This window comes from Schistocerca piceifrons, chromosome 1 (assembly GCF_021461385.2).
Source record: "Schistocerca piceifrons isolate TAMUIC-IGC-003096 chromosome 1, iqSchPice1.1, whole genome shotgun sequence".
Classification (NCBI taxonomy): domain Eukaryota; kingdom Metazoa; phylum Arthropoda; class Insecta; order Orthoptera; family Acrididae; genus Schistocerca; species Schistocerca piceifrons.
In genome coordinates, this window is record NC_060138.1 from 189,470,578 (window position 1) to 189,493,525 (window position 22,948).

The 22,948-nt window shown below is 40.0% G+C and overlaps 1 protein-coding gene across 1 annotated transcript in view; it reads left to right on the forward strand.

The window, feature by feature from the left end:
- LOC124785478 (probable Rho GTPase-activating protein CG5521) overlaps positions 1–22,948 on the forward strand; it is a 261,077-nt gene that overhangs the window by 138,558 nt on the left and 99,571 nt on the right. Inside the window, exons 26-27 of the mRNA XM_047254185.1 lie at positions 16,479–16,589; positions 20,979–21,158. Coding sequence (XP_047110141.1) covers positions 16,479–16,589; positions 20,979–21,158 — 291 coding nt within the window. The remainder of the gene's footprint in view (positions 1–16,478; positions 16,590–20,978; positions 21,159–22,948) is intronic.

A 22,948-nucleotide genomic window follows, 5' to 3' on the forward strand; every position in this document is an offset into this window, starting at 1 on the left:
GGAGCAGGTTTTTTGCATGTCACCAACATTTTTAATTTTTTTTATGTAGTGGTAAAAAAGACGTACTGTATTTGGTATTAGCAGCCCTTTGTTCCATTAAATTTGCATGTTTCGGCATGTGCTTTATTAAATGTCTCATTTAGTAGAATTACAAAAAAAATTAGGACAATATATTAAAAGTGGAAGAAAAATTGCAGCTGTCAGGCAGCTGTGTGACAGTTGTGCTGTCACAGTCATATATCTCCCTTAGGGAGCACAGAGGGGCAAGCACAGAGACATATACAATCATTTTTACTAACATGCAATACATGAACGGTATAGGCCAATAAATTGTGATATGGATCTCCAGTACTCTCCTTTACACACTGTACAGTGGCTCACAAAGTATTTTGCTTATTCAGTTTGCAAAGGTCTATTAATGGGAACTGTCCCATCCACAAGCTCCGCGAATGTATCTCCCATTCCATATCTCTTGCCACCCCCTCCCCCCCATTCTGCACAGGTGTTTATGGTCCTCCAATGCACCCTACAACCTGATTCAATGAACTGCAATCTCCTGGGCCTGAAACATCTATTAGTCCCTGTCCTGCATTTGTATCTTTTTCAATTTGTGTTTCATTTCTCCTGTTCTTTTAATATTGTGCTCTGCCCTCCTCTTGGCTTCAGAGAGTCATTATTTACAATTTCTGCCTTGTTTTAAGTACTTATTGTTATTTATATTTTGATCTGTTTTATGATTCCATGGTGGTTTTCTTTCAAGCACCTTCCTTTCCTTGCTTTCTGCTCATTGTCCGTCTCTCTGTTTTCTGTGTGTAAAATTTCCTTGGCCTTCATTCATCTTTGCAAGCTGTGCCTGCATTCTTCTGCCCTTGTCGTCCTGATCTCTTTCTACTCTCATTGCAAGTTGTAACGTTGTTAGCATTACACCCCCCCCCCCCCCCCCTTCTACATCTATATGGATACTCTGCAAACCACATTTAAGTGCCTGGCAGAGGGTTAATCGAACCACCTTCACTATTCTCTATTATTCCAATATTTTATAGTGCGTGGAAAGAACAAACAACTATATTGTTCCGTACGAGCTCTGATTTCCCTTATTTTATTGTGGTGATCGTTTTTCCCTATGTAGGTCGATGTCAACAAAATATTTTTGTATTTGGAGGAGAAAGTTGGTGATTGGAATTTCATGAGAAGATTCCGTCGCAACGAAAAATGCCTTTCTTTTAATGATGTCCAGCCCAAATCCTGTATCATTTCTGTGACACTCTCTCCCATATTTCACAGTAATATAAAACATGCTGCCCTTCTTGATGCCCTTCTTTGAACTTTTTTGACTTTCTCTGTCAGTCCTATCTGGTATGGATCCCACACCGCGCAGCAGTATTCTAAAAGAGGACGGACAAGCGTAGTGTAGGGAGTCTCCTTAGTAGATCTGATACATTTTGTAAGTGTCCTGCCAATAAAACGCAGTCTTTGGTTAGCCTTCCCCACAACATTTTCTGTGTGTTCCTTCCAATTTAAGTTGTTTCTAATTGTAATACCTAGGTATTTAGCTGAATTTACAGCTTTTAGATTAGACTGATTTATCGTATAACCGAAGTTTAATGAATTTGTTTTAGCACTCATGTGGATGACCTCACACTTTTCGTTATTTAGGGTCAACTGCCAATTTTTGCACCATTCAGATATCTTTTCTAAATCGTTTTCCAACTTCACAACTTTCCCTCTCCCTTCAGCCTCAACTGTCAATTGTTCCAATGCTTAATATATTGCCATGAGCAGCTAAACTTCATGAAGGGGTGTCCATGCATTACACTGAATTGCATTTAGAGCAGGTGTTGGCAGTGCCTCTCAATGTCAAAATTACAGGTAGCCAGTGGGAGGATTGTGTGGGTGTAAAAAAATTGTCGACTTGATTCATCTTCATGCCACTCTGAATTAAGAGGTTTTTTTTGGATGATCTTTTCTTTGCAGTCTGCTTTTCCCGCATATTGATGTTTCTGTTGATGATATGGGTACATGTAGACAGGTAGTAAGAAAAACTACTTTTATAGATTTGTAGAGTTATTAGAGTAGATAAAAAGAAACACTTTTGTTATGTCATGCAAATGTCACAGATGCACCATTTATCCTCTAGCAGTTCTTGAAGGGTGTGACGCTGGAATTCCCTTGACTATGTACACAGTCCAGGAGCCACAATAGGCATACCTGGGAGTTTGAAACCCTAAGGCAACTTTTTTGTTCCAGTATCACAGAGATTTACCATAAATTTGTAGGCTGGTATTGTTCATGACCATCTGATTTAATCATGTCTTCTGCCTAATGTGCTCGTTGGAGAAAATTAGTCTATGTTTCTGAGTGAAGTGTTACTAGAAATGTTGGAGAATGTCCCACTAACAGTTGGGAGATGATTATGGATCCAGCATGAAGAGACCCCACCACACTAAGTTGTTGATTCTGGAGAACATTTAGACAATGTTTACCCCAGTTGTTCGATAGGAGAGTTGGGCCAGTACTGTGGCCACTTTGTTATCTCAATGTCACTTTTACAAACTTCTCGTTGTGGAGGCAAGTAAAATGTCTGGTGTAAAACTCCCAATAGACACTCCAGAAGAGCTGTGTGCCCACTTGGTGAAGCTAGAGCCATTATTCATGAAACACATGAACCATGGACCTTGCCGTTGGTGGGGAGGCTTGTGCGCCTCAGCGATACAGATAGCCGTACCGTAGGTGCAACCACAATGGAGGGGTATCTGTTGAGAGGCCAGACAAACGTGTGGTTACTGAAGAGGGGCAGCAGCCTTTTCAGTAGTTGCAATTGCAACAGTCTGGATGATTGACTGATCTGGCCTTGTAACACTAACCAAAACGGCCTTGCTCGCTGGTACTGCGAACGGCTGAAAGCAAGGGGAAACTACGGCCGTAATTTTTCCCGAGGGCATGCAGCTTTACTGTATGGTTAAATGATGATGGCGTCCTCTTGGGTAAAATATTCCGGAGGTAAAATAGTCCCCCATTCGGATCTCCGGGCGGGGACTACTCAAGAGGATGTCGTTATCAGGAGAAAGAAAACTAGTATTCTACGGATCGGAGCGTGGAATGTCAGATCCCTTAATCGGGCAGGTAGGTTAGAAAATTTAAAAAGGGAAATGGATAGGTTAAAGTTAGATATAGTGGGAATTAGTGAAGTTTGGTGGCAGGAGGAACAAGACTTCTGGTCAGGTGACTACAGGGTTATAAGCACAAAATCAAATAGGGGTAATGCAGGAGTATGTTTAATAATGAATAGGAAAATAGGAATGCAGGTAAGTTACTACAAACAGCATAGTGAACGCATTATTGTGGCAAAGACAGATACGAAGCCCACGCCTACTACAGTAGTACTAGTTTATATGCCAACTAGCTCTGCAGATGACGAAGAAATTGAAGAAATGTATGACGAAATACGAGAAATTATTCAGATAGTGAAGGGTGACGGAAATTTAATAGTCTGGATGACTGGAATTCGGTAGTAGGAAAAGGGAGAGAAGGGAATGTAGTAGGTGAATATGGAATGGGGGCTAAGAAATGAAAGAGGAAGCCGCCTGGTAGAATTTTGCACAGAGCATAAGTTAATCATAGCTAACACTTGGTTCAAGAATCGTAAAAGAAGGTTGTGTACATGGAAGAATCCTGGAGATACTAAAAGGTATCAGATAGATTATACAATGGTAAGACAGAGATTTAGGAACCAGGATTTAAATTGTAAGACATTTCCAGGAGCAGATGTGGACTCTGACCACAATCTATTGGTTATGATCTGTAGATGAAAACAAAAGAAACTGGAAAAAGGTGGGAATTTAAGGAGATGGGACCTGGATAAACTGACTAAACCAGAGGTTGTACAGAGTTTCAGGGAGAACATAAGGGAACAATTGACAGGAATGAGGGAAAGAAATACAGTAGAAGAAGAATGGGTAGCTCTGCGGGATGAAGTAGTGAATGCAGCAGAGGATGAAGTAGGTAAAAATATGAGGGCTAGTAGAAATCCTTGGGTAACAGAAGAAATATTGAATTTAATTGATAAAAGGAGAAAACATAAAAACGGAGTAAATGAAGCAGGCAAAAAGGAATACAAACGTCTCAAAAATGAGATCAACAGTAAGTGAAAAATGGCTAAGCAGGATGGCTAGAGGACAAATGTAAGGATGTAGAAGCGAGTATCACTAGGGGTAAGATAGATACTGCCTACAGGAAAATTAAAGAGACCTTTGGAGACAAGAGAACCACTTGCATGAACATCAAGAGCTCAGATGGAAACCCAGTTCTAAGCAAAGAAGGGAAAGCAGAAAGGTGGACGGAGTATATAGAGGGTCTATACAAGGGCAAAGTACTTGAGGACAATATTATGGAAATGGAAGAGGATGTAGATGAAGATGAAATGGGAGATATGATACTGCATGATGAGTTCGACAGAGCACTGAAAGACCTGAGTCGAAACAAGGCCCCCGGAGTAGACAACATTCCATTAGAACTACTGATGGCCTTGGGAGAACCAGTCCTGACAAAACTCTATCATCTGGTGAGCAAGATGTATGAAACAGGCAAAATACCCTCAGACTTCAAGAAGAATCTAATAATTCCAATCCCAAAGAAAGCAGGTGTTGACAGATGTGAAAATTACCGAACTATCTGTTTAATAAGTCACAGCTGCAAAATACTAACACGAATTCTTTACAGACGAATGGAAAAACTAGTAGAAGCCGACCTCGGGGAAGATCAGTTTGGATTCCGTAGAAATGTTGGAACACGTGAGACAATACTGACCCTACGACTTATCTTAGAAGCCAGATTAAGGAAGGGCAAACCTACATTTCTAGCATTTGTAGACTTAGAGAAAGCTTTTGGCAATGTTGACTGGAATACTCTCTTTCAAATTGTGAAGGTGCATGGGTAAAATACAGAGAGCGAAAGGCTATTTACAATTTGTACAGAAACCAGATAGCAGTTCTTAGAATCGAGGGACATGAAAGGGAAGCAGTGGTTGGGAAGGGAGTGAGATGGGTTGTAGCCTCTCCCCAATGTTATTCAATCTGTATATTGAGCAAGCAGTAAAGGAAACAAAAGAAAATTTCAGAGTAGGTATTAAAATCCATGGAGAAGAAATAAAAATGTTGAGGTTTGCCGATGACATTGTAATTCTGTCAGAGACAGCAAAGGACTTGGAAGAGCAGTTGAATGGAGTGGACAGTGTCTTGAAAGGAGGATATAAGATGAACATCAACAAAAGCAAAACGAGGATAATGGAATGTAGTCGAATTAAGTCGGGTGATGCTGAGGTAATTAGATTAGGAAATGAGACACTTAAAGTAGTAAACGAGTTTTGCTATTTGGGGAGCAAAATTACTGATGCTGGTCAAAGTAGAGAGGATATAAAATGTAGACTGGCAATGGCAAGGAAAGTGTTTCGGAAGAAGAGAAATTTGTTAACATCGAGTATAGATTTAAGTGTCAGGAAGTCATTTTTGAAAGTATTTGTATGGAGTGTAGCCATGAATGGAAGTGAAACATGGACGATAAATAGTTTGGACAAGAAGAGAATAGAAGCTTTTGAAATGTGGTGCTACAGAAGAATGCTGAAGATTAGATGGGTAGATCACATAACTAATGAGGAAGTATTGAATAGGATTGGGGAGAAGAGAAGTTTGTGGCACAACTTGGCTAGAAGAAGGGATCGGTTGGTAGGACATGTTCTGAGGCATCAAGGGATCACAAATTTAGTATTGGAGGGCAGCGTGGAGGGTAAAAATCGTAGAGAGAGACCAAGAGATGAATACACTAAGCAGATTCAGGAGGATGTAGGTTGCGGTAGGTACTGGGAGATGAAGAAACTTGCACGGGATAGAGTAGCATGGAGAGCTGCATCAAACCAGTCTCAGGACTGAAGACCACAACAACAACATGATTGTTTTGAGTGTGTTAGACAGTAATTAGTATGCAGATGCCAGTTGTGCATTAACGTAAACGGACATCATTTTCAGGGACCTCTCTAAAACAGTATACACCGTACAGCAGTTTGAATACCATCTCTGAACATCAGTAGTGTCAAGGAAACAGTGCACCTGTGACATTTGTGTCACATTGAAGTGTTACTTTTTACTTCCTCTAAACATTCTGAAATTTTATATACGTACAGCACATTTGCATGTTTTGTGCTGAAATGATGTTATTTCATCTCAAACTTGAATCTTGGTTGTGTGATGATACAATGATGCAAGTTACTGATGTTGTGAACTGGACTTTCTGAAGTTTTACTGCAGTCAGCATCATTTATATATATTTGGTATCCAGGCTCTGGAGAAAAAGTTTGAAAGCTCAAGGCCATCTCCACTTTCTAGATTTCATCATCAGACGTAATAATACAGGGTGATTCAAAGAGAATACCACAACTTTAGGAATTTAAAACTCTGCAACGACAAAAGGCAGAGCTAAGCACTATCTGTCGGCGAATTAAGGGAGCTATAAAGTTTCATTTAGTTGTACATTTGTTCGCTTGAGGCGCTGTTGACTAGGCGTCAGTGTCAGTTGATGCTAAGATGGCGACCTCTCAACAGAAAGCTTTTTGTGTTATTGAGTGCGGCAGAAGTGAATTGACGACAGTTGTTCAGCGTGCATTTCGAACGAAGTATGGTGTTTCGGCCACCTCTCCCAGCCACCATTGATGATTTGAAACGAGAAATAACAGCAGCTATCCAAACTGTTACGCCTGATATGCTACAGAGAGTGTGGAACGAGTTGGAGTATCGGGTTGATATTGCTCGAGTGTCTGGAGGGGGTCATATTGAACATCTCTGAACTTGTTTTTGAGTGAAAAAAAAAAAACCTTTTTAAATACTCTTTGTAATGATGTATAACAGAAGGTTATATTATGTTTCTTTCATTAAATACACATTTTTAAAGTTGTGGTATTCTTTTTGAATCACCCTGTATAACGTGACAGTCAACTTAAATTTTGAGCTGCATAAAAAAGTCTTCAGCAAAGGCAACTCCACTTTCCTGGTACTCTTTTCTTTAAAGCATGGGGCACTTTGAACTGTCTTCTACCCACCTATATTTCCGTCTACCTTTTCATATATTTTTCTTTATTTGTATTATCTGTTATACTCTCTTGCATCAGTCACCATACTTTACATTATTTTGCCCTTATTTCTCAGTTAATTTCTTTTCCCTATCATATATCTGTTTGCAGGCACTACTCAAAATGGTTCAAATGGCTCTGAGCACTATGGGACTTAGCATCTCAGGTCATCAGTCCCCTAGGACTTAGAACTACTTAAACCTAACTAACCTATGGACATCACACACATCCATACCCGAAGCAGGATTCGAACCTGCGACTGTTGCTGTCGCGCGGTTCCATACTGAAGCGCCTAGAACCGCTTGGCCATCAGTGACCGGCCGTAGGCACTACTCATTCCTTTTCTTTACCAATTTTTCTATCTATGTACACTAGGGTGACACACGCACACTTTGCTGCATTTTTCTTGTGCTGCAGCCCACATAATATGTTTTCTGATCTTTGTGAAGCGTATAATGACAGGAATAAAATATCCACTCCCTTGAAACCATTTAGGTGCAAATAATTAACTTGTATTCTAAATGATAACCCAGATACAAATTAGTGTAAGATCCGCGTAGTCTATGCAGTTGTTGTTAATCTCCAGTCGCTGTTCCTTTATATGTGAATTTTGTGGTTGATTAGTTAATTCTGTCTTCTACATCTAAAGACAAGCTCACATAGTTAGCTTCTATGTTTATGTGAAATTTAGATAATAAGTAAGTGCATGGTATTGTAGCATATAAAAAACTAACATAAAGAAGGAATGGGCATGTTGTAAAAGTAGCTTCTGTGGCTAGATAAAATGTTTTGTATTGGCAGTTTTCATCATCGGTTATTTCCATGCATTTATTTGGTATATTTGTTTTTCTATCTTGTATTTTGTTGACGGTGTTTCTCAGGTGAATTTAAAGGTATACTTGGTAACCTGGTAATGTTTAGTGCAGTTCTCTGTGCTTTTAACCGGAAACATTACTGTAAATGTTTATAATTATTCTGTTTCATACATATTGCTGTCAGTATAGAAAGGTTGTTCTGTGTAGAATGGTGTAATAGTCACCATTCACCAAAATCACATTCCGATTTTTTTTTTTTTTTGGTCTGATAGAAAAACAATGAACTCAGACTCCTATTACAGACGCATCTATTACGTTTATCATACTGTGGTATGCCTATTACCTACAAAATGATGTAACATACACATAATTCACTTGCAATGTACACTTATTGACTCCACAGGATAATACCTTGTCCTAGATTATGTATGAGTAATGCATCAGCCTGGCCTCTCGATCAAATTGGCTGCATGCCAGGTAGTAAAATATGTGTGTTTTAAATGTGCTGTGCTGTCCTGTCCTATGAGCTTTAATACTGCATGCTTATTGCTTGTTCTGTGGAATAAGCTCACGTACAATATCTTTGTTTAACATTGTTTCCTGCTTGTGGTATTGGAAATAAGTTGTTGAATTTGTCACATAGTTGTGTTTGTAGCAAAATAGATTGCAAAAAGAGAAACATTACGAACAGGACAAACAGTATCTGTGCATTCTCTAGAATTTGGTAAATCAAAGTATGTTCAGCTCTCTCTCTCTCTCTCTCTCTCTCTCTCTCCTCTCTCTCTCTGTCTGTGTGTGTGTGTGTGTGTGTGTGTGTGTGTGTGTGTGTGTGTTTGGAGGGGCAGGGGTTTGACTTCTTAAGCTTATGTCTCTTCTTGTTCTTTCAAACTTGCTTAACAGGTGACATCACCACCAGCCTAACCACATAAGCTAAATGAAGTTTTTCTTGTTGTAGCTATGTCTCTGTTCTGGAGCCTTGGTGCCCTTTGTCATATGTAATCACAGTGGAACTGAAGTCGTATGTAGAGTTCGCAGTAATTGAAAGTACAGGATGAAAATTAATAAATGTAAGAGGAAAGATAAATACCTAGCAACTGAAGGAGGAGCTGATCAACAGACAGAGACGTAATTAAAATGCAAAATCTCATAGCTTTGGACAAATTCCCTTCAACAGAACTATTGTCAGCTCTGAAAGAAGTAATTCTCCACCCATTTTACATACCTGTTTTGCTTGATGATTCCTCCGTTTTATGAAGAGATCTTCCTTTTTATGTATATGGAATTTATGTGCTGTTCATTGGTTATGACTCGTCATGCATTGCCATTGCCTTTTCAGTAGAACAAAAGCAGAGTTGTTCATCACAATGCATCAGTTCTGCACCTTGGTCTAAGGGTATATGTCACCATGAATACCTGAACCAACATTTTTGCACAAAATGAAGTAAACTTCTAACAATTTACAGAAAGTTCTAGTTGAGAATTACGAATTATTTAGGAATAGAGAAGATGACTCACCGAAAGGCACAAGTGCTGTGTCATTGATAGTTATACGAAAAAATGGTACTCAAGCTTGTGGGAAAACACATGCCCGCCCTCCCCCCCCCCCCCCCCCCCCCCCCACACACACACACACACCACACACACACACACACGTCTCCCTACATTGTGCTCAGTCAGCTGCCAGCTTTTTTCTGGCCCACGGTGAGTGTACTGGGATGGGGTGCTGTGGTTTGACGTGGGGGAGATGGGGGGAAGTGTCTAGCAGCTCGCAGGAGAGTGGGGTGCTGTCTGTGGACTATGTAGGGGTGTGGGTGAAGGAGGTAGATGGCCGACGGTTGGGCATGTGATTTTTCATAGGTTAGGGTGTGAGGCAACAACGCACAGTTAATTGATGTGGGGACACAAATTTGGCAGGGATACTAGGAGAGTGGATGGTGCCCATACACACTATTGAGTGGGGGGAGGGGGGGGGGGTAGTGAGCTTACCTTAGGTTTAGGCCAGGAATGTTATGGGATTGAAGGATGTGCTTTAAGGATAGCTCTCTTCTGCGCAGCTCAGAAAACCTGGTGGTATTGAGGATGATCCAGATGGTACGGGTTGTGAAGCAGCCATTTAAATCTCGCATGTTGTGCTCTGATGCACAAGGTTGGGATCAGTTTTTGGGTGGTGGATTGCTTTTCTTTCTGTGGGTGTAAGGTTAGCCAAGAAACAGCTGGACCACCTAGTTGCTGAGCACGTTGCCAAGCATGATGTTCTTCATTCCAGTGACTGCTTCAAAGCCTGTGCCATCTGGATCCTACCCACCAACACAAGTTTTTCTCAATTGCACAGATGGGAAATCCCACTACAATATACCCTACCTTTCCATAACCCTCCTGGCCTCAACCTTTGTCAGCCGGTGGCCTCAACCACATATCCCCTTCCCTGTTCCCATTCCAGAGTACATGACCCTCTGTTGCACCAGTGCACTTACAGTCTTCCCTTTAACGCGCTGCGTAGCCACTATGATCCAAGGATCCATCATCTTTTTTAATGTACTAGTACCTCCAGAAATCTTTATGCATGTCCATTTAGTGGCTGATTGCTTTGAGTGTGCAGCTGAATTCATAGAGGCAGGAAACCAACGAAACAGTTACGATACCTGCAACAGCTGCTTGGTGGACTTCCTTCCTCCTAAAAAATCCAGGAAGCGTAACACTACACTTTCCTCTGTTTCCTTAGTGAAACAAACTTAAATTCATGGGAATTGAGAGGATATGGTAATAAATTTTAATAAATTTTAGATAGCAGCTCTATGTTGCTGCCATAATGTTAAGGTACTTTCAAAGTATTCCCAAATAGGGAAGGCTGTAAACTGATCCAGCCAAAGTGTTTACTCCTCAGTTTTCCATAAAAAGATTCATTGAAGATCATAGAGAGCTCTGCAATGTGTTCTAAGGATTGGTTTTTTAATTTGTTATTGCTTTTAGAACAGGACTTGTAATACAAAACACTGAGAGAGGTGGGATGAGGACAAGAGGTGGAGGAAAGGAACACACACACACACACACACACACACACACACACACACACACACAGAGAGAGAGAGAGAGAGAGAGAGAGAGAGAGAGAGAGAGAGAGAGAGAGAGAGAGGTAGGTAGGTAGGTTTGTAATAAAATTGTTTGGTAGTCTGGCTGATCCCAATATAGATGCCTAAACTCTTGCTCACCATATGTGTGAATACTGAATACTGTGTTAGGAAAATTTTGAAGAGAACAAGATGGTTTAAGGTTTAATTTGTCCATTCTCAGGTACAAATTTTCTGTAATAGAAGTTAATGTAATTGTGTTCCTGTCTGCTTGTTTTATCATAAGGTGCCAAAGAACGTAGAGGTAACATAGTATTTTAACAGTGTGCAATGTAATAGTACATTGTCCTTTGTGATTTTTTGTCAGTTTAGTGTTTATCTTAATTGTTGATTTGTTTAATTTATATTGCTTCTTTCTTCAGAAACATTGGGCTTGGTTGTTATTAAAGATAACTGTATCAATAATTTTCTATGGTTATGTTAGCACATGCATAAAGAAAATTAAGAACGAAGGACTTAAAGACAAATAATAAAGTTGTGTGTATTCTCAGATAGAATAATGATCCAGCCAGTAGCCAAATGCAGGTACCCTAACTAATTTCTAAAATTAATAAAGAATTTATGGAATAAAGTGAAAGATCAGACTCTGCAAGTCCAGAACAAAAGAAGCATGATGTTATGAAATTAAGTATCAGATAGGTAGTGAAAAGTCACAGATTAGGAAGAAGCATGGGATTATAGAACTGTAGTAAAATTGTGCGGTTCAGATGAATAGTCGAAAATGGAGAAGAGATTGAGATACAAAGTTGTCAATATGTATGGCAGATAAAGTATAACTGGTGTAAATGGAATGTGGTTGTGTTGTATATGTTCATGGGGTGTTAGCGAGGTTGATATTTGTCACAAACAAAACTTCAAACATTTAACAAAATTTTGGGGTTCCAATTAGGTATTTAGTGCATTTCGAACCAAAATATAAATTCAACATTTTTGATGCAATGTTTCTCGTCTATGCTAAGGTTTTTGAACAAGGATAGTTATTGGAGGTGTATGTACTGTCATTCTAACAGTTCAGCAAGTATTGGCCATACTTAAACAGACACTTCTCTAAGGAAATATTGCATCAATGTGAAACGATTGAATAGGATGTGAATGTCTCCTAGTCTGATCAGTGCCCAGGAATGGATAGAACTATTATGATTAGAGTGGGTTATATTATGGATAAAGTTGTCCAGATCACGGAATGGCAGTTAACTGTTTGGATCATAGAAAGTTTTGGGAAGAGTGGTTTACACAATGTAAAGGGAAATTTGTGAAAACCATCAGGTTGTTAGAAAAGAGATTACGGTTGCATAACTTCTCCACATTATAAAAATGCTATGAATGGATTTCATTTGGGTAATACTTGAAATAAAGGCAGCCATTCACCTATAGCTGACTGATGTGTGGTGCGTAGAAACACGCAGCAGAATACTAGCTACACTAGCATTCGAGATCTTGTTTCTCTGGTTGAAATACACACATTATCGCACAGACATCCAAATTGTGGCCACGTGGCCCATGGGCAAGAGTATTGACGTGGCCCCAGGCGTGCATTATATTGGCAGAACCCTTAGAAGATGCAAGAGATCTACTAAAGAGACTGCTTACACTACACTTGTGCATCTTGTTCTGGAGTACTGCTGAGTGGTGTGGGGTCCTTATCAGATAATATTAAAGAGGACATTGAGAAAGTTCAAGAGTGTCACTGACGTGATACAGGATTTGGGGTAAACATCATTAAAACAGAGGTGTTCCTCATTGCGGTGGAATCATTCCACAAAATTTCAGTCACCAATTTTCTCCTCTAAATGTGACAATATTTTGCTGAGGTCTACCTACATAGGGGGATATGACCATCATAATAAAATAAGGAAAATCAGAGCTCACACAGAAAAATATAGGTGTTAGTTTTTTCCATACACTGTTGTTGATTGGTATAAGAGAGAATAATTGTGACGTGGTTGGGTGAATCCTCTGCCAGACACTTAAGTGCGATTTGCAGAGTATCCATGTAGATGTATGTTTGGGTACCTGTGTGGTTGTGTGTGAATGTGTGTACTTCTGCTAGAGAAAGAGCAAGAGCTCAAAAGCTAGTATATATAATTTTCTATTGTGTGTTTCTATGCGCCACTCATCAGTCAGCTGCAGGTGAGTTGATGCCTTCCTTTATTTTACATATTACTCTGTCTAAGAATTTCCATTGTTATTTTTCGTTAGGGCAAGAATGAATAAATCAGATGATCAAGCAAATGTGTAATTAACACTTTACAGTTCCTTTCCAGCCACAAAATCTGTATCTACCGTATACTATTTCACATATCATTTTCCACACAGATTTCAACCACAGTTTTAAAAAAACTCCATTCCTTCATAATCTTTGTGTCCAGCTAACCTCTCTCTCATGTGCCGGATATAATTCTTCCCCTCCCTCCCCACCTTCCTCCTTTGTAGGTCCAAAATTAAAGTAAAATCAAGCCTGCTCACAGGCAGGGATGGGGGAAAACATGTCGTGTGATGACTAATGAATCAAGTAACTAACAGAACACTGTGCACATAACAAAACAGGGCCATGAGGAGATCATTGCAGCAAAAATGCATTGTGACAGGATATACTTAACAGAAAAATTCAATCCAAGCGAAATTTTCTAATATTTCATTACATTTGTGAAACAAGATATTTCTTTTTGATTACAAGAGACAAAATATTTAGAGTGAGATCCCTGCTGCTGCAAGATGGAGAATGCTCTTTAGTGTTGGGTCTTGGAGCTGGAATCTTTCTACAGCTTTTATCCTCTTCATTATGTAAAACGGTTTTTAACAACAATAGGCTGAGCCAAACCTAAATATAATGTGAGCTGCATTCTTGTGTAGCTTCGGAAAGTCTTCTGCATGAACATCACAATATACTATCTTAATAAATTGATTGTGCTTCTGAAGGCACAGTATCTGGCGCAACATAAAATGGTGTGCTAAATAATTTGAATTTGTTTTGTAGGTTGCACAGGTCATTAAACCTTTTCTCAAAACAAACAGAATTGCACAGTAATTTGTTGCCACAAAACATGAATAATGTGAAGGTAATTGTAGTGATGAAAGGTTTTTGAAAATGTTAGGTTTTCTGTAGCAATCAAGTAGATGGGGTATGCCCATGAATGCATTGATTTTGTTATTCATGATAGGAATAAGCAGATCCTTTCCTTGACAAGACAAATTTAAGTGATTTAAGTGTCCCCTAATATAAGTGAGAAAGCGAAGTTCGTAACTTATTTGTTCCCACTGAGTGCCTATTGCTTCGTTCCTTTCATTTCCATAAATAGGTGATTTCCTTCTGAATTGGTAAGAATAAATTTTGAATTTTCTCTCTAATAAGCCATCGTATTGCAACATGTTATGGTACATCATCATGTACTGCTTGCAGGTGGTGATTTGACACCATGATGCCTTACAAAATTCACACATTGTGCCATAACATTCATGACATTGCAGTATTGCACACTTCCTGTGCAAAGGGCCTCCTAGTGGATGAAACTGTGTATACTTTGTGTTTTCCAAGTTTGGTCTTGATCTTTTTTCTTTTATATGAGACACAGAACTACATTGACTCCAACCATTTATGGTGCTCCATCTGTCACCATAGAACAGAGCCTGTCTCATGGCAAACACACCACCTCAAAAATATTGCCGCGTGTGGTTCTGTAACACACTGGTATAACATCTAACAGGTCCTCAGTAACCTGTAGTTCTGACTTAACACCCCACACACACATACTGCAAGCTGCACATAGTTTGTTACATCAGTGGTTTCATCAAGTGCTAATGAATAACCAATAAAAGTTCAACCTTTCTCCTTCTGTTCAGTTTTCAGATCTGCCCCATATCTCAGATCCGAAGAGAAACTGTTGTCTTGGAGAGACAGACTCCTTCCAGTTCCTCTACCTCTCCTGGCATTAAACACCCTACGACAGCCAACAAACATGATTTGAACAGGGGCCCTATCGAAATTGGCTCCACTAGTTGCAATACTGCGTGCAGCTTCATAGCTTACTCTTGATGCCACTCAAGGTGCCATCCAGCTCATAAGTGTGTGTCATGAAGGAACTCATAGCAATGCTAAATATTGTACTTCTTCATTGTATTGAGCATATTGTGCAACATTATAGTCACTGAGGCAACCCATTATTTCCAACTAATAAGAATATTGTTCTTTCCAACAAAGGGAAAATGGGAACTGGATATTTTGAGAAGTTATAGCTATGTTCACTATGAAGTGTGAAGCATTAATAAATCATATGATGCCAAGTGTCAAGTGTGCACACAACAGAGCAGTGAATGAACACATTGCAATATGACAGCCGGGTGGGTTGCCTACCAAACCTGCACCTGCCTACGGGTGAACTGAGGAGCATCTGCAGGCGCCCTCACTTGATGGAGCAATATTGTTACAATGCAATATAGAGATTAAGGACAATGGTAGGGGACTCGAAAAAATGTGGGCCATTACTGGAAAAGACCTTGAAGATTACCCCACTGACAGATTAATGATATCTGGAAAAAGAATATTCCATGCTTCCAATAGGTACATACTTCAAAGAGAACGGGAAGAAAAATTGTGTTACATCTATAATATGTGTACTGTTTGCATATTATCTGTAAACAAAATGTAGTCTCTCAGTGAAATTAATAGTATAATGCCACAAAGCCGCCATTTTGCAGGATAAGGTTCCTGTTATACCTCGAGAGACCAGAAACGGACAACAGTCATAGCAGCATCATATGTGTTATAAAGTGTCGTTTCAAAGAGTTGATCACAATTTTGAGACATGTGAAGTGTTATTTGTAAGTTACTACAATGTTAAGCATGTATAACCAACCTAAAGCTTGGCTATGTGATTAAAATTAATAACCATTTGAACATGATCATTTTCTGCTCTGATTATTCACCTACCCATTGTTGAAACATTATTTGCATCATCAAGTGGGAGCTTTGCTTGTAAAGATACTTGTTCTGTAGCTGCCTCATAAAGTAGTGCAAAGGGCTGGTACCAGGAAGTAAATTGTTAATCAGGTGCTTTGTTTACAAGAGCTAGCAATAATTTCTTGAATTTCAAGTTATTTCTAATTTTTGTATTAAGTGTGCATCAGGCATTTAGTGACTTTAGTAGAGGACAGTGGCCTCTTATTGAAATAGTACCATCACCAAGTGACATCCCTGAATTTGCTTTGTTTTGAGTCTTGTCACCCAATCAACATGGCAAAACCTGCATTTAGAAAATGCCAGTTTGAATCTCATTTAAAAAATTGTGCATTAAGAAAATCATAGATGTGACACTTTTCACAAATAATGTTAACACTGAACTGAGTACGAGTGAGTTTTAAAAAAAATACATATTCACCAAACATTTGTTGCTATTTACCTGTTTTTTATTTTGTATACAGTTCAATAACAAGACCGTGGCACTGGTTGCCTCTGATGTTCTTGTGGCATTGTCTGATCATGCAGCTCACTTACTTGAAGTCTTTCCAGAGATACCTTTACGAATTATTGAGGTAAGATTGAAATTACCACCCAGTCTCAAGTATCTCAGTGGTGTTTTTTCCTTTATTGTGTTAAACTACATTTGCCATCTTTTCTTCATGTACTTTATTTGGTTGTAGTGAGATATGTTATCTCAGGGCTGGCCTTGTTTTCTAGTGAAAGTTACAGCAGAAATTCGTTTTTTGCCTATTTTAGTAAAAATAAATTTTTCTGCATGCTGAATATTTGAAGTAAGAATTCTGTGGGGCTAAAGTTTATGAAGAGCCATATACACATACACATCCTTATGCACCTTACGGAGCATATATTGGTAGTGGGTTGTTATGTCAGGAGGGTGCAACATAAAGGATGAGAGTAAAGGGTAGTGAATGACAAACCTTCAACAAAAGGACATATTTATATTCTGGAAAATGTAAATTTCTCACATTGTGTGCTTCACTTTCTGCATTGTGGCAAGCACTTAACAACGTGAAGTGTGTGCTGAAAAATATATACTGCTCTGATTTTGAAAGGAGTCCTTTTATGTTCTATATTTCCATCATACTAGTGTTCTATTTTATTAGTCTTTTTGCACTAACTTGTTAGTGGAAGTAGTTGTTAATGATTTAGTCTGAGATACATGATCTTAGTTTTAGTTATGGTGTGATGTGTTGTGTTGCTCAAAGTATATATTAGGTTCAATACCTTCATTTGTCACGAGAGAAATTATGAACAAACTGAAAAAATGAATTACTAGACTTGTTACTACTAAAAGTTACTATGACTGCTCACACTAACTGATATCCTATCATTTCTGTTTGCCCCTAAAAACTGCATTCTTGTCAACAATACAGTAAGCTTGCACACTGGCAACTAGCATTTTGAGATTATCACATTAGAGAGTAGTAACTACTTTCCCCATGGTCAAAAGAAAATTACTTTGTTGATCTCATTGGCTTCTTTTCTGCCATCTTAATTCCCATGCTTGCTCTCAATGACAAGGTGCTATCCAAAATTTTCGGGACTGGTGCTGCCATCTATTGAAAACCTTACCTTTGGACTGATGGTCACCATCACTCTCAAAGTAATTCCCATCCGCACATACACACCAGTCCCAGCTCTTCTGCCACTGGTCAAACATTTTCGAGAACTCCTGTTCTTTGAGGGTGTTCCTCACTGCCAGTGATACTTCTTGAATCCCCTCTAGAGTGGTGAGCCAACAGCCTTCCAACATGAGTTTCAGTTTTGGGAATAACGCAAAGTCGCAAGGTGCCTAATCTGGCAAGTACGGTGGGTGGGGTATAGCCGCCATGTTGTTTTTTGCCAAAAGGTCCTGGTAAGCAAGGACGTGTGACAGGGCACATTGTCATGGTGCAGCAGCCAGTTCCCTTGACACCAAAGTTCGATCCGCCGTCGCCGCACATTTTCACAGAGCTGTCGCAAAACGTCGCAGTAGTATGCGAAATTCACTGTTTGGTTGGGTGGGACAAATTCTCTGTGCACAATTCCCTTGATATCAAACAAAACGATGATCGTGCTCTTCACCTGTCTCATGTTTTGGGTCTTGGAGAGCCCAGGCTCTTCCACTGGGATGATTGTTGCTTTGTCTCTGGGTCATAACCATAAATCCAGCTCTTGTTGCCTGTGATAACCTGTGACAAGAAGGTCGGATCATCAGATGCGGTCTGACAAAGGTCCGAGCACACTTCAACATGCTGTGCCTACCAATTGGCAGTCAAGATACTAGGCACAAATTTTGCAGCGACATGATGCATGCCCAATTCATTAGTCAACACTCGTTGATGTGTCCCATAACCAGTACCCACTTCATCCGCGAGGTCTCGAATGGTTCAACGTCGATTCGCTCGAACCAAATGTTGAAGTTTGGCAATAGGCTTCCCAGATGCTTCTTCGACATCTGTACGGCCGGCCCTGAACCGAGTATGCCACTCAAACACACGTGTACGGCTCATGCTCTGTCCCCCAAACACTTGTTGAATCATTGCAAGGGTTTCCATAGCAGTTTTCCTGAGATTCGCACGGAATGTGATACACACGCACTGTTCTGTTTGTGGATCCATTGTAAAACTGCCACACACAAGACACAGAGCATTACAGAAATCACTGTGACACGCAACATGTCCTCCCAGCTGAATGCCACTCCGCACACTGACTCATCAGATATGCAGCTCTTGCCACCTAGTGGTGCAAAGGTTTACTGCTCCTTTCCAGATGGGAGCACCAGTCCTGAAAATTTTGGATTCCACCTTGTATGCTTATAGGTAGATGTGTGGGAACCCCACATCAACTTTCAACCATTGTGGAGTTCATGTTTGTATTAAGATTCGATTTATTGCTTTAAAATGATAGAAAAACAAAGTTTCAGTAGCATATCTTACAGTCTGTGCCTAATCACTGTCGTTGCAGACATGAGTTGGGGCCTTTCTATGTACAGGGTGATTCAAAAAGAATACCACAACTTTAGGAATTTAAAACTGCAACGACAAAAGGCAGAGCTAAGCACTATCTGTCGGCGAATTAAGGGAGCTATAAAGTTTCATTTAGTTATACATTTGTTCGCTTGAGGCGCTGTTGACTAGGCGTCAGCGTCAGTTGATGCTAAGATGGCGACCGCTCAACAGAAAGCTTTTTGTGTTATTGAGTACGGCAGAAGTGAATCGACGACAGTTGTTCAGCGTGCATTTCGAATGAAGTATGGTGTTAAACCTCCTGATAGGTGGTGTATTAAACGTTGGTATAAACAGTTTACAGAGAATGGGTGTTTGTGCAAAGGGAAAAGTTCTGGACGGCCGAGAACGAGTGATGAAAATGTAGCACGCATCCAGCAAGCATTTGTTCGCAGCCCAGGAAAATCGACTTGCAGAGCTAGCAGAGAGCTGCAAATTCCACAATCAACTGTATGGAGAGTCCTACGAAAAAGATTAGTTATGAAACCTGAACGTCAACAACCCGAGGCGATGGATCGGCCACCAGGCAGCCCGTGACAGAGCACTTCATCACTGGCCTCCAAGAAGCCCTGATCTTACCCCCTGCGATTTTTTCTTATGGGGGTATGTTAAGGATATGGTGTTTCGGCCACCTCTCCCAGCCACCATTGATGATTTGAAACGAGAAATAACAGCAGCTATCCAAACTGTTACGCCTGATATGCTACAGAGAGTGTGGAATGAGTTGGAGTATCGGGTTGATATTGCTAGAGTGTCTGGAGGGGGTCATATTGAACATCTCTGAACTTGTTTTTGAGTGAAAAAAAAAAAAAACCTTTTTAAATACTCTTTGTAATGATGTATAACAGAAGGTTATATTATGTTTCTTTCATTAAATACACATTTTTAAAGTTGTGGTATTCTTTTTGAATCACCCTGTATATTATGTTTTTTGTGCATGGCATATAATTTCATCCTGGCCAGGTCAATACTGTTACTGGATAGTATCCACATCTGTAACATAACTGTGGGCAAGCCTTCTATTCGGTCTTCATGTAATGTTTGATTGTGAAGAGTATACCAAAGTTCACTTCAGATAATTTTGCTTCACTAGTGTCACTTCTTCCACCATTAATAAACAAACAAACAGCATTTTCAGTATTAAGTAAGTTATTTTCACTTCAACAAGTGAATGTCTGCAGTACAAAAATCACAGTTGAAGTGTGTGTGTGTGTGTGTGTGTGTGTGTGTGTGTGTGTGTGTGTATTTTATTACACGTGTCCGTCCCCGGTAGCTGAATGGTCAATGTGACAGGTTGTCAGCCCTCTGGGCCTGGGTTCGATTTCCGACTGGGTTGGGGAATTTTCTCCGCCCAGGGACTGGGTGTTGTGCTGTTCACATCATCATCCTATCATTCTCATCGACTGCAGGTTGCCGAAATGGTGTCAGATTGAAAAACCGGCACCTGGCGAAAGGCGGGCCCGATGGGGGACCCTAGCCATATGATTAAATAAATAAGTTACACATGCCAGTACGAATTTCTTAGCTACACTGCCAGAAGTTGCAAGCAACGATAAACAAACTACAATAGCACTCTTATTTGCATTTTATAGTATTAAACTAATGAAATGTATACCTTCAGAAGATTGTAAGTGAAAATTTCCAAAAGCAATGAAGGGTAATAAATTGAATTCTGAAACCTAAGTAGGGACTGACGTGTCATAAATCCTTCATTAATAATATATGACAGAATATTACACATTCCATTATGGAGGAGATCATCTGGATTAATGTTGTAATAAGCAAGCTACGTTTCAAAATATGGATCAGTAAATAAATATATTCAATGAAGAAAGGAAATGAAACAGTAGATAACTAAGTACAGTTTCATTTGTCTTAATGCAGTGTAAAAATATTATTATGTTATGCATTCTCTCTCAAGAAGTAGAAAGTATAATGATCATGATTTTTCAGGTGTTAGCTCTTACATTGTCGCAGCTGGCTCCACGTCAACAAAATAAGGAGAGTTTATCTGGTTCCAGTTGTGTTTTACTTACATCACTTATGTTTTGCCTTGGTGAGTGGTGCATGTGTGTACCAATTCCACAATTAGTGGCTCATGGTCGAAACTGTTTGCTGCTTACAGTTTTCAAGGTAAGAAAAGATAATTTTCAAATCTGAGTACAGTTTCTATTACTATGGCTTCTTCTTTCTGTTTGTTCTCTGATTAACTGGTACCTTATTACAGACAACCAAAAAATGTTGTGTTAGAGGCATTATGTTGAGAATACAAGATTAAACTGAGTCCTAGTGAATGGCTATTTAGTGAAACATGTGGGAAAGCTAAATGTCACATAGTTTGAGTCCATTTTAAAGACTTCAGAATACTGTTTAGACATAATTTCACCATTTGTAGCAGATTTAAATAAATATTCAATGCATTAATGACACTTGAAACAGAAGAGGACTGCCTACTCGCCAGTTTCTAAGTCAGATGACGGGGTAGGAGAAGTTACTCAGAAATTAGCTCCAAGGAAGATCCAAAATTTGGGAAGGAATAGAAATGGCATTAGATCAATCTCCACAATTAGTACATTCTTCCTCTATTCTTTTCCTACACATAGTCTATGGTATGAGTTTTCCAGCACTTGTAGATATATAACATTGTTCCTCAGATTTCTTGTAGTTTAGTGTCTCCCAATGAAGTAAGTTTTTAATTTCCCAGAGTGTAAGTATTATATTACTTAGAGTAATAGGGAAAGACTAGATTGTTGCCGGCCGAAGTGGCCGTGCGGTTAAAGGCGCTGCAGTCTGGAACCGCAAGACCGCTACGGTCGCAGGTTCGAATCCTGCCTCGGGCATGGATGTTTGTGATGTCCTTAGGTTAGTTAGGTTTAACTAGTTCTAAGTTCTAGGGGACTAATGACCTCAGCAGTTGAGTCCCATAGTGCTCAGAGCCATTTGAACCATTTGACTAGATTGTTACTCAGCACTTAGAACATTGAAAAAAGACTGCTAGATATAATCAGACTAAGTCCTTCACCACACATAGACAAAACACACCCCCGTTCAAACATGCATAACTCACATACACATGGCCATTGTCATCTCCTGGTGCTAAGGCCCTACTGCATCTGATTCTGAGGTGAGCAGCGATGTTGGCTAGGGAAGGATAATGAAATTACAGAAGAGCTGTTGGATGTGTAGGGGTGAGAGAGCAGAGTATTGGCGTAGGGAGAAGCTGGTGCTACTTGGCGAATTGTGCAGGGATGTGACAAGGAGTAGATAGTAAGTTGCAAGGGGCAGCAATGGTAGGCTGCAATCGGCGGGGGGGGGGGGGGGGGCGGCAAAGGAAGAAGAGAGAAGGAGGAAGGACTACACAGGTACACTGGCAGGATAGAAGGCATGTGTAGGCCTTGCAATGGGAGTAAGGAAGGGGATAGGCAGATAGTGGACGGGGGCTAGGAGGTTGAGGCCAGGGGGTTAATGGAATGGAGAAGTTCAGGGAGACTTCCCACCTGTGTAATTCAGAAAAGCTGGTGTTGATAGGAAGAATTCAAATGTCTCAGGCTGTGAAGCAGACATTGATGTGAAGCACTTTGTGTTGTGCAGCGTGTTCACCTGTCTAGTGGCCACAGTTTGGCTGTGGCCATTCATGTGGACAGACAGGTTGTTAGTTGTCATGCCCACGTAGAGAGCTGCACAGTGATTGCAGATTATTTTGTAGATCATGTTGCTGCTTTCCTTTTGATGGGGTAAGAAATGTCTGTGTCAGGGGTGGTGTGGGTGGGTAGTGGTATGACAAATGCTGCAGGTTTTGCTTCTGTGTCTGTTGCAGGGATAAGAGACATGGTGTCTCAATGGTCTAGGGACAGTGTCTTCGATAAATAATCTAAACATCCTGGTTCAAACCCAGCCACTGCTTAAATTTTGGATAAAAATCA